The sequence below is a fragment of the Anolis sagrei genome, chromosome 1 (genome assembly GCF_037176765.1).
Source record: "Anolis sagrei isolate rAnoSag1 chromosome 1, rAnoSag1.mat, whole genome shotgun sequence".
Taxonomy (NCBI): domain Eukaryota; kingdom Metazoa; phylum Chordata; class Lepidosauria; order Squamata; family Dactyloidae; genus Anolis; species Anolis sagrei.
In genome coordinates, this window is record NC_090021.1 from 75,963,294 (window position 1) to 75,976,230 (window position 12,937).

At 39.9% G+C, this 12,937-nt stretch overlaps 1 protein-coding gene across 1 annotated transcript in view; it reads right to left on the reverse strand.

The window, feature by feature from the left end:
* UTRN (utrophin) overlaps positions 1-12,937 on the reverse strand; it is a 406,557-nt gene that overhangs the window by 259,248 nt on the left and 134,372 nt on the right. The window contains exons 35-40 of the mRNA XM_060753499.2: positions 12,371-12,550; positions 7,109-7,237; positions 6,788-6,958; positions 6,302-6,457; positions 3,334-3,471; positions 1,821-1,973 (exon numbers count right to left, since the gene is read on the reverse strand). Coding sequence (XP_060609482.2) covers positions 1,821-1,973; positions 3,334-3,471; positions 6,302-6,457; positions 6,788-6,958; positions 7,109-7,237; positions 12,371-12,550 — 927 coding nt within the window. The remainder of the gene's footprint in view (positions 1-1,820; positions 1,974-3,333; positions 3,472-6,301; positions 6,458-6,787; positions 6,959-7,108; positions 7,238-12,370; positions 12,551-12,937) is intronic.

A 12,937-nucleotide genomic window follows, 5' to 3' on the forward strand; every position in this document is an offset into this window, starting at 1 on the left:
GTCCAAATCGGCCCAATCTGCTCTCCAGGCAGACACCTCACCATCACACTTTGCCTACACTGAGTACCACATAGGAAGGACATATCCTCTGCTACTGCCCCTCTCTGCTAACCATGGAATTGCTTACAAGTGCCTGGCTGTCACAGTTCCATTTGTGCTATTAGGATGGGACAACCTAGCAACCAGTAAGAATGCAGGATCACAACAAATTCATCCTGGTGCATGTGACCACCATCACAGTCACACCAGATTGCTACAGCTTTAAGTGGCAAGTGTTTGAGGGCCCTAATCCAACCCACAAACTGCTACATCATAGGGTTGGAACTTTTCTAGTGGCAACACCGCTGTAAAGATGCCACACAACAAAACCAAAGAATGTTGCGTATACCACACGTTAGTTACATACCTACCTTAACTCTGAGCAAAAAGACGCGCCCTTCCAACATCATGTGCATGTGGAGTGACGCAAAGAACTGACCCTCGGATTAGTTTGTGGTCTAAAGTAAGTGTTGTCGTGATGTTTTCGAAACAAAAACGGAGTTGGATAAAGATTGAATGTGCCAGAGGTCATACAGCACAACAGTGTCATTAAGGTCTTCAAGAGGCTTGTGGGGAATCTGCATTGACTTACAGAGCAGTGGCAAGGTGGGTAAAAGCCTTCAATGAAGGATGCCAAAATGTGGCAGACATGCATTGGTCAGGTCGTCCTAGTGTCAGCGAAGCGGAAGGGAAGGATGTTGCAGCACTAATAGACAGTGATCAATGCCATTCGATTTGTGAGCTGGCCCAAAACACAGGATTTGAGCATACGACTGTGCTTCACATTCTGAAGGAACATCTGGGCATGACAAAAATTGCTTCACAATGGGTTCCATGTCATTTGATGGAAATGCAGAAATGGCTACGATACGATGCTGCTCCTACCCACTTGGAGCAGTATGAGCGTGAAGGAGAGGCTTTATTACACTGGATGAGACTTGGGCCAGATCGTACCAGTCAGAACTGAAACACCAATCAAATGAATGGCATCATTACGGGTCACCACAAAGTTTTGTCAGAACCCCAGCAATGTGAAAGTTATGGTGATTCTCGTGTATGACTGTGATGGTGTCATCCTAATGCATACCATTCCCCCACATCAGACCGTCAATGCACACTTTTATTGCTCATTTTTGGAACACCATCTTAGACCAGTTCTGAGAAAAAAATGACGACACTTTCTGCAGAACGCCCCTATCATTTTGCATGACAATGCTTGGCAACATGCAGCGCAAGCTGTGGCTGATTTGCTTGATCGATGGGGCTGGGAAATGCTATACCATCCACCAAACTCTCCGGATTTAAGCCCTTGTGACTTTGACTTCATTCCTAAGATGAAGGAACCACTTTGTGGCATTCGCTTCAGAACTGTTCCAGAGATTTTTGGGGCAGTAGACCACTCCATTCGAACTATCAACAGAACAGGTGCTGCAACAGGTGTCCTACACATCATTGGAAACAGGTTGTACACAATGCTGGCAACTTTATTGATGGACTGTAAAACTTGGATGCATGTATCACTTTTGTATTATATGTAAATAAATAGTTGCCACTATTAAAGTTCCAACCCTCACTCAACTACAAGTACAGGTACTCTATCAATGATTTTTTACTTTTGCATCTGAATCTTACAAAATGTTCACTTTTTCAGCATCATAAAAATAATGATAATAAGAATCATCTAGTATCACTCATTAGTAGATAAAAAAATGAGTGGTTGATCTGTTACTATATCTCAAGAACATGATTTCTCAAACAACTGTAAGAAATTATTTTTCTACCTGTAATTTCCCCTCATCTTCTGCCCTTTGTTGTCCAGAAAGACTTCCATCAGTCTCATTCAGCCAATGTAAATGACCTTCTTTTTCTGTAGTATATGGAGAGAATGAAGGAGAGGCTTCTACCACCTGTCTCCTTTGTAGTGATCTGAGTTCCTATAATGAAAGAAATGAATGATCACAAATCAATGGTTGAAAGGACCAAGAAGTTCAAGTTGATATCATTTTAAATATGATCCAGGTCCTAAAACAGTTTCTGTCCTCCATAATGGACTGAATGAGGGCAAGTAAACTGAAACTTAATCCAGACAAGACAAAAGTGCTCCTGATTAATTGAAAGACAGATTTGGTAATCGGAATCCAGCCTATGTTAAAAGGGGTCACACTCTCCTTAAGACACTGGTTCACATTTTGGGGAAACTCCTGGACTCAGGTTGAATCTGGAGGCCCATGTTTCAGCAGTGGCCTTTGCATATTTAAAACTTGTGTGCCAACTCTGGCAGTGGTGGTACATGATGCCAAATCTGGCAGTGGTGGTACATGCCTTAGTTACATCCAGTTTTGATTACTATAACAGGAAGCTATCTTTGACAAGTGTTTGGAAACTTCAGATGGTCCAAAACCTGTCACCAGATTGTTAACCAGAAAGAGAGATGGAAGAGAAAAATAAAGAGAGAGAGATTTCAACTGGACAGTGAGAGAAGAAACTCTCTGTATCCTGATCAGTAGAGAAGGAAGCAAACAGTTCCACAGTTTTTTTTCAATGCAAACAAAAAGGAACTGAAGGTTTGAGTGGGAATCTGACTAATCACATGGACCAAGTGAGGCAGGGTGACTGCCAAAATACATAGGAGTTCTAGATGGCTCTGAATAATATACTGTGTATATGTAGTAAACTCCATTTGTTAGAGTCCATAAAGAAGGACCCTTCTGGATTAGGAAACATCTACCACTTTCCTTTCAGTAGGGAATTAAAACCATCTGCAGAGAAGATACAGCAAAAAGGACATTTTCCTTTCTTTGATGGAGATAGGAAAGAAGATAGGTAGAGGCTTCATCTGCACAGAAGTATGCTTAAAGTACATATAATGGGTTTCACATAAGGCTGAAATAGTTAATGATGGACTAATTGATTAGGATCTATTTAATATAATCACAACTCTAGTTTCAGGATTATGACAGAAAAGTACTTGTTACATATTAGACTGGGAAGTTGTCATAATGATATTTAGTGGACAGTGTTCTTGAATTGAATGAAACTACACCTAGTTTTTTATCAATGCTATTGTTAATCTGAAATTGGGTAATAAGAGGAAGATTTTCTGATTGGTACTTATGGCCTTGAGGTATAAGTCCTACTGGGTGGTAGGGAACACAATGCCTCAGAGAAAACATTTTTAGATTCATTGCTAGATGGCTCATGACATTTCTTCATACTTGACAGTTCTATGATTATTTCACATAATCTCAATTGTAAATACTTCCAATACTTTAGGGGGAATATATTTTAACTGACCTTCATGCTGCTTTGTCTGGTCTGCAAAAGCAAAAGCTGCAAACGAATTTTCTCTCGTCTGCTGTCTTCTGTAAGCTGCTGTAAAAGCTGCTCACCTTTTTGCAAGATTTCCTCAATTTGTGCTCTCTCTTCATCTAGCTACAATTATAAAATCACAATGTGAACAGACATATAAAAGATACTTTGTAGCAAGAGATAGCTGTCTGTGAAAGACGCATTCTCTAAACTGCACCCTCCTGATGTGTTGGACTGCAATATCCATCTCCTCCAGCGGGCATTTGCTCTTTTGGGAGAATGTAGTCCACCACATCCAGATATCATGGAATGATGTCTATAGTGTGTATTATGTATAATAAATGGTCAAATACACAACTGCTATGAACTAAGAATTTCCTTCAACCTCAGGTGCTTTGGACTTCAACTCCCACAATTCCTAACGACTGGTAGGCTGGCTGGGATCTCTAGGAGGTGAAGTCCAAAACACCTGGAGGGCCGTAGTTTGCCCATGCCTGAACTAAAACTTTGACAATAAAGATCCCATGCTTTTTGCCATGATGGATTACATATGCAGAAAGATCAATGTTTTCCTCCCTTTGATATGAAGCAAAATATAGTGGTTTACATTTAGGATAGAAACTATGCAATCCTCCAGATGTTGTTGGACTGCAACATCCAATATCCCTCACCACTTGCTATGCTTCCTAGGGCTGCTTGTAGTTGAAGTTCAACAAATTTACATGATTTGTATCCTTGATTTCCAGTAAATATTTATCCAGTACTTCATAAACATAACTAGAAAGAACTCTACAGAAGGAGGAGCATTGGACCACAGAATTCAAGTGTTCTAAAGTATATACAGTAGAGTCTCACTTATCCATCCTTCACTCATCCAACATTCTGTATTATCCAATGAAGTCTGCCTCCCGCCTGGTTCCAAAGCTGTTTCTCTAGGCAGCAGTGCGCAGCGGGCTTCTCTATGTGCCGAGAACCCGCTGGGAGGAATGAGATGCAGCTGATGCAGACTTTTCTCATCAGGTACAGTGTCCGGCCTGCACCAGCTCTGTATCGCCCCTCCTGGCAGGCACCCAGCACACAAAGAGGACTGCTGCGCATTGCTGCCTAGAAAAACAAACAGTACATTGCTGCCCAGTAAAACAAACAGCGCATTGCTGAAGTGATGTTTTGGTGCTAAATTCATAAATACAGTAATTACTACATCATGTTACCATGTATTGAACTGCTATTTCTGTCAATTTGTTGTAAAACATATTTTGGTGTGTAATTTGTAAAATCATAACATAATTTGATGTTTAATAGGCTTTTTCTTAACCCCTCCTTATTATCCAACGTTTTTGCTTATCCAACATTCTGCCGGCCCATTTATGTTAGATAAGCAGGACTCTACTGTAGAACCAAATGATAATAGTAACTGTGTAAAATGTTTGTTCACAATATAAAAAATTAAATATCCACATTATTTGGCTAGTACAGTCATAAATATCCATAACTTGAGATGTGAAAAATATGTTAACTCCAGAAAATTAGTGGGCATGAAAGAGAGATACAAGGCTATCGATACTGGATCAGTGGATGATGCTAGTAACATGCAAAATGTCACCTCCTGGGTTTTAGCACTTGTGACTACTTGTCTGCTTCTAGATAAATTAGGAGACTTCAAAACCAAATACAACACATGGTGTTGTTTATTATGGTTACTCTCATTAAGTCAATGATTTTCTCCAGGGATTTGTGTTTGTCAATGATCATCATTCATGAATCATGTTCATATTTCAGCTTTAAGATATAAATATAGATGTGACAATGTTTTCCTGCATTGAAATCTGATATATATTTCAAATTCAACTACAGTTTTAAAGGAAGGACCCTTAGAAATTGAATTTAACAGTATACCATTTATTTTGTTAAAAGCTACAGGTTTTCACCACTCTGGAGCTTCTCCATTGAAGTTCCCTTTCTGTGTTGGAACAATAACATCAGCTCACAAACTTTATGTGTATCTACACTGTTGAATTAATGCAGTGCACACTATTTTAACTGACATGGTTCAATGCTATGGAATCATGAGAACTATAGTTTTGTAAAGTCTTTAGCCTTCTCTGGCAAATAATGTTATTCCCTCACCAAACTACCACCCCCATGATTCCACAGCACTGAGCTACGGCAGTGTAAAAGGTAAAGGTAGTCCCCTGACATTAAGTCCAGTCATGTCTGACTCTGGGGTGTGGTGCTCATCTCCATTTCTAAGCCGAAGAGCCAGCGTTGTCCGTAGACACCTCCAAAGTCATGTGGCCGGCATGACTGCATGGAGCGCCGTTACCTTCCCGCCGGAGCAGTACCTATTGATCTACTCACATTTGCATGTTTTCGAACTGCTAGGTTGGCAGAAGCTAGGGCTGACAGCGGAAGCTCACGCCGCTCCCCGGAATCGAACCTGCGACCTTTCAATCAACAGGCTCAGCAGCTCAGTGCTTCAACCCACTGCGCCACCGGGGGCTCCAACATTTACACATGGCAGTGTAAATGATGTCAAACTGCACTAGATTGGTCAACAAAGCAAAAACCCTTCAGATTAATGTTGTCCTCAGGAAATGTGAGTAGCAGCAGTAAATGCATTATTCTTAATAAAAAAATTATCATCAGCATAAATGTGGATACCTGGATGCAAAAACTGAGTGCAATAAATACATCAATACTGCAACAACTCTCAGCTTCTTTTACAGTCATAAGAAAACCAATTTCATGACTCTAAGGCCCTTTCCACATTGTCCCTATATCCCAGGATCTGATCCCAGATTATGTGGCTGTGGATCCCAGATTATGTGGCCGTTTAAAGAAGAGAAAAACTGGAATCAAATCCTGGGATATAGGGCAGTGTAGAAGGGCCCTTAGTATATGCAGTATAAATGAAAACAAAGGAGCTATTCTGTTCCATGCTGTGTTCACAAACCTTTTCATCGTCTTCTTTTGATTCCATGTGCTTCTCCATCACATTCAGCATGTCCTGTAACTCACATTCAAATTTATCAAGATCTGCAGAAGCCATGGAAGTTCCATACAGATCTTGTTTGATAAACATTTTATGGCCTTCCTGGTTGAAAAACATCTGGCATAAAAGTGAAAAATACACAAAAAACATATACACAAATTAGTATGTATGTCTTTGTTCATAAGAGTGCTAATGCTACAAAACAACAGCAACAATAACAACACCCTGCACAAGTAATTGTATATGCACAGCATGCCAGCAGGAGTAAAATGTCTGATGTGCAGGCAGAGTCCTGAGTGCAAGAAGCGTTTGACCACAGATTTGTTAGCTCAGTTCAAAAATGAAATAATCCCCTCAGTGCAGTGTACTTATCTGGATGTAGACCTGAGGTGCATTGAATCATATAACCTCCCTAGAAGTCTCGCTTTGCAAATCTTCCATCCTCACCTTAGCACTTCTGATGTGCTGTGACACTTTCTCAAAATCCCTGTTCAATTCAGCCAATTTGGGTTCCACAAGCTCACGGCACGACACACCACGACTATTCATCAGGACAATAGCTTGGTCACGCACATTGTCAACTCTGAGGCTAACATCATCCAATTCTGATGTCAGGCGCTGAGAAGAAAGGAAAAACAGTATGGGCTTTAGTTTTCAGAACAGAGCAAGATTTGTACTAAACAGAGAAGGAAATCAACTGAGAAATTTGGCAATATTTCATAGAGTATTCTGTATAAGCTAAATCAGTGACAAAATGTGGTTTGCTACCTTCACTGTCTCTTCTTTCTTGCTGACTGACTTTTTCTCTATCTCATCCAGCAGGGTTTCAGCTTGGTACAGCCAAGTGCTTATGTGAGCAACAGTCTCATCAAAAATCTCCAGTTGACTTTGGTGATTCTGAAAAGCAAAATCAAAGATAAATAAATGAAAAACACCTAGAAAAAGATCAATAAAATGCAAGTGTTTAGCTGTTTTGATAGGAAACCCTTAGCAGTAGTCAGCCATCATCACATTTATTGGGAGTTTTGGCCCACTGGATGCTAAGATTTTTAAATAGATCCATCAACACAAACATAAATAAAAATGAAATAGGATGTCTCATTCCACTATTTTCTATTTCCCACTTCTATGCAAGGTTAGTTGAATATGTTTTGCTGATTGAGGCAAAATATTTGCTGTCTCACCATACAAAAAAAGGGATACACATAGAAGTGGCATCCTAGTTCCACAAACCAAGTACTGAGGTGAACTAGACCAGCATGTGAATTTTACTTAAATGTGAGAGTGTAGTCCACTACACTTGCAGTCTGCAGACAAGTTCATAGAATGGAAGACATGTAGTGCATATGTCCAGCACTCTCCTCCAAGAAATGGGTAAAAGGCTCACACTAATGCTCACCCCCAAAACATGAGACATTCACCCTATCTATTGGTAGAGGCTAGCTATAAATAACAGTGTCCATGAATCTGACTCATATTCTCCAAGAAAAACATACAAGCATCAGTCATACTTTCGCTCCAAAATAGAGGTCAATAGTGAATGAGTTGTTGGATTGCATACTTTGAAGTCATTTCTGACTTAAGGTAACCCTAAGTTTTGGTGGGCATTGACCTTGAGTTTTGGAGTTGTTGTTCACCTACATCCAGAGAGCACTGTGGACTCAAACAATGATGGATATGGACTAAACTTGGCACGGATACTCAGTATTCCCAAATGTGAGAACTGGTGGAGTTTGCGGGGGGGGGGGGGGTAGAACGTGACATTTGGGAGTTGTAGTTGCTGGGATTTATAGTTCACCTACAATCAGAAAGCATTCTAAACCTCACCAACGATAGAATTGGGCCACATTTCCTACACAGAATTCCCATGACCAACAGAAAATACTGTGTTTTCTTATGGTCTTTGGTGACCCCTCTGACACCACATCACAACCCCTCCCCCAGCATCCCGACCCCCAGATTGAGAAACACTGCCCTAAACTGAATCTGATACGGGGTTTTCTAGGCAAGATTTGATCAGAGGGAGTTGCCCTTATCTGTCTCTGAGACTGAGAGGAACTTATCTAAAAATCACGGGGGGGGGGGGGGCTGAGTGGGGATTCAAACTATTTTCCTGGAATTCTATTCAATAAGCAAATAACTACAGCATATTGCCTCTTGGGATACTTCATACAGTATATTAAAACATATGGGCAATTGCTGAGGAGGCTGCATTAGCAGTCAGCTACATCTGATGCTGGAAAGTTACACAATCCCATGTTATTCTCATGCATCACACACCCTAAAATAGAAAATAGCCAAAAACACTCTCTAGGGAGTTCCATTGGTCATTTAACCATATTTTAGGAAGGTTTTCATTTTTTGTTGTGTGAGGTTATACAAAACTTTTTTTTTCAAAAATACTTCCTTATTTTTTCAGGCAGCCTTGCTTTGAAAAAAGCTTGTGCAGTGAAAAGTGAAACAACCCTCAAATATCTGAAAATACGGCAAAATGGTCAACAATCCAAAAGGCTTTGTGCAGTATTGAAGATTGCAGGAAAGAAATTATGCACACACACACACACATTCCAAATCAGGGTATGAGGGTCACATCCAGCTCATAGACCATAAGTTGTCCTCCTTGTGTTAAAAAGGGCTAGAATCCATTATTCAATCAAGATTCTTGGTGTTAAAAATCATCACCAGGCAAAGTCAAACCGCATCAGATTATTACAAAGTTAGGAAAGCCATTGATAGAAAAGCTGCTTACAATAACCAAAATATATTATTCCTAAGGTTTCATTAATTTCTATACATACTTGTCAGGTTACAATGTCATAGCAATGGTTTTGACATTTCAAGTGGAAGGAGAAAGATGGATGGAAAGAAAGCAACTTTTTAGACACTGTGGGAAACATTGGTTTTCAAAAAAGCCGTTGAAATATTTTATCAGCATATTCACTTGACACATTTTTATATTTGCAAGCTGACTGACAGAATTGAATATACATACGGAACTGTGGTTTCCAGGTTTCTTAAAATTGCTGTGTGCAAGGTACTATAATTTGCAGCTTTACTCACTCAGCTACAGGGTGTATTTTTCCCCCCAAATGATGTGCAGAACCTATTGCTTGACTTAGCCAGTCACCCTCAAGACCCAGGTGGTACGTGGTTGTCTGGAGGTGATAATGAACTAGATGCAAATCAGTAAGTTAAAGCTGAATTCAGACAAAACTGAAGTACTGTGTGTTTCAAAACTTTCCCTAGGAAAAAAAGTGATAAACCAGTGGCTTCTTTTCTACACTTGAGGCCAGATAGTTTCAGTGGCTAAGAATGGCTATTTTTTAGTTTTCATTGGAATACAAATACAACTGCTGTGCATAGTGTTCCTGCCCAGATAAATAGAATAATGGCCTATTACAAGGTATCCTTTTCTGGTCCTGCCCTTGAAGACATTCAAAAGCTGCCACTGTTGCCTGAGTGCTGACAGCTGATCTGGTAGAACTTACATCAGCTCATAATAAAGAATCTGTACTAGCTGTCAATTAGAGCCAAGACAAGGTGCTATAAAAGGATCCTGTTGGCCTATTACACAATCCATTACATTACCAATGCACTTTCTTTGCGGTCATGTAGGGAGAAGGAAGGAGCAACAGGGAGATGAGGCCATATGCGCATATTATACAACTCTCATATCATTTATTCACTACTGAGAAAATAAAGAATCTCTGAGCATTTTCTAGATCCTTCAGCATAACTCTGTGGTACTCTTGGGACAAATGTCCTTAATTGCAAAAGGTTTTGCTGTTATTCACAGCTTTGTATATGTATGGGAAGTGCAGGAACATATGCACAGTTTTGATTATGAATGTAAAGTCCACAAATACAAGGATCATATTGTACTCCTTGATTTCTGTAGCCTTGCTGATGATGGGTAGGGATCCTTGCTGTCAAAGCACTCTGGGAAGTTTAATTTGGACATTTCCACAGGAGATCCTAGAGTGCCTTAGTTCTAAAGACCATACAAAAACAAAACATCATAACTGTCCACAGCTCTCATTTTTTCCCCATCTTGTTTTTCCATGTTGCTGCTACCTTCAGCTCCAATGGAAGAGCCAATGGGTCATTGTTTCACAGGTTTCAGTGACATGGGTCCCAATAACTAAAAGAGCACTTTCTACTTTATTAACAAGACCACAGTTTCCAGGCTTTTGGAAATGAATGAGCAATGAGATATAGTGAGGCTCTGTACTTAACTGGTGTTTTGAGCTTTTTTTGGGGGGGGGGTTACCAGTATTTTAGGTACCCTACTCTTTATGTTACATAACACAGTTCATGTAGATTTATGCATCCCAACATGGGACTACAAGGTAATCCATTTTAATAATAATTACAGTAAACATTACCATGTGAATTGCTTACAACGAGGTGAGATACACATAACTGAGCAACTGCTGTAAAACCTGAAAGGGAATTCCATGGTATTCAGCACTTCAACAATGAATTCAATGTCACTAAAATGTCCTGCTTCCTGTTGTTCATATGGAAGAGTTCATAAAAAAAACTTGTAACAATTCATCATGATTCTAGTCCCCAGTGAGTTGTGAAATTATTTTCAAAGCAGTAGTTTCAGTAGTGACAAAAACTGTGGATAAAATATGAAACAACCAATTTCTCTATCCATCAAGGTCAAGTTCCAATTAGTTCTGTACTCTCAAGGGGAATCTCTGCTTACATCTTTAGAAAGATATCTTTCAAGGCTGCATGGGAAACCTGTTTTCAAAACCGACCAGGCTTTCAAAAATAGTTTTGAGTAATGACTTTAGGTTTCTTGAAATTTGGTTCCTCTCCCAAATAACAAATCTTAACCCACTGCACCACCGGGGGCCCATTGCAATCACTTAACTTGAACATAAATAGAAATTTAGAATCAACAATTTCTACCTTCTTATCTAAATGTATTTGCACTAGATGAACCAGTTGTTTAACTATTAACCCCTTTCCCTGAGGTATTAACCCTTTCTTACTAACTCCTCTATCTCTGATAAAGCTTTACATCCCCACTCATCTTGGTGACACATTTAACACTGACCTAGGTTAACTCTTAACATCCCACCCAACAAAAAAAAAATTAGAACAACATAATCCAGTGCAAGCAAGGGGGAAGATTACGGCAAAGGAGCGCCAAAGTGCTGGCTTTGGCCTTTAAAGCCCTAAACGGTTCTGGCCCTACATATCTATCCGAACGTATCTCGGCCTATCAGCCCACCAGGACCCTAAGATCTTCGGGAGAGGCCCTTCTCTCCATCCCGTCTGCTTCACAGGTGCGGCTCGCGGGAACGAGAGACAGGGCCTTTTCTGTGGTGGCCCCGCGGCTTTGGAATGCCCTCCCTATAGAGATAAGATCAGCCACCTCGCTGATGGCATTTCGGAAAAAACTGAAAACATGGATGTTTGAGCAAGCATTCGGCTAATCCGATGCGATGAAGTGTTTGATCAAGGACTGGCAATCACAGACAACGAAATTGGATTATGATTTTAACTAAGAGATGCATTGGTTTGTATTGGTGGCCCAATACTGTGTATTGTATATGTATGTGTTTTATATTTTTTAATCGGAATCATTGTTGTTTTTAAATGTTGTAAACCGCAATGAGTCGCCGTTTTAGGCTGAGATATTAGCGGTATACAAGTGTACTAAATAAATAAATAAATAAATAAATTGAGCTGAATGAGGCTTGTAATTCTCTGTAGTTAGGCATTTCACTTTCATGGTGGATTTTACATATTGTATCATCATTTTATACTTTTATTGCCTTCTCCCTTCAGTTACTTGACAACTTAAATTCCATCTCTGCCTGCCTTGCTGAGACAGGCTGGGAGATGATCTCCCACCTCAGAAGCACTTCCTCATTTTGTAATACTCTGCAACATGAAGATATTATCATAAATGCATTCCATTATGTTTACGTTCATACCTCTGAACCCTTAATGTTAGGCAGATCACTAGAGCTGAAAGACAAAAATGTACCATTCACATATACAGCTTACCAAAAGCGTGTTGCACCAATCGTCTGTCCATGTCCGGACTCTGCTCCAGCCAGCATTAAGAACACAGACCTTTTCTTCCAAAGTAGTCTCACAGCCTTCCACTAACGTCTGGAGGACCGCACTACTCTCTGTTACAGCATTAAGATCAACTTTCTTCCTTTCCAGTTCTCTCAGCACATTCTAAAAAGGAACAGGAACTATTAACAGAATGGCACCATATTTCTTAGGGCTGCAAAGTCAAAGATGGCATCAAAACATTCTCCACATATGTCTTTGCTTCTAAATCAGCCAGCTTGCCTTTTCATGTGACATAAGGCAGCTCTAAATGTATTCCAAAATAAATCACAATCAGTGAATATTCAAATACGTGAGAATGCCTTTGCAGCCACGCATTCCACTAAATTGAGACTTTTCAAAGTTCAAAAAAAGAAGTAGAATTAGCCTCAGTTTCCTTTCCTAAAAGAAAACATGGTCTCTTATACAGCTGTTGGGATTGCTTAGTTCAACCATGAATTTTCAGGAAAAATACAATTCATTTAATAGCATCTACTGTTGAGAATTATTAGT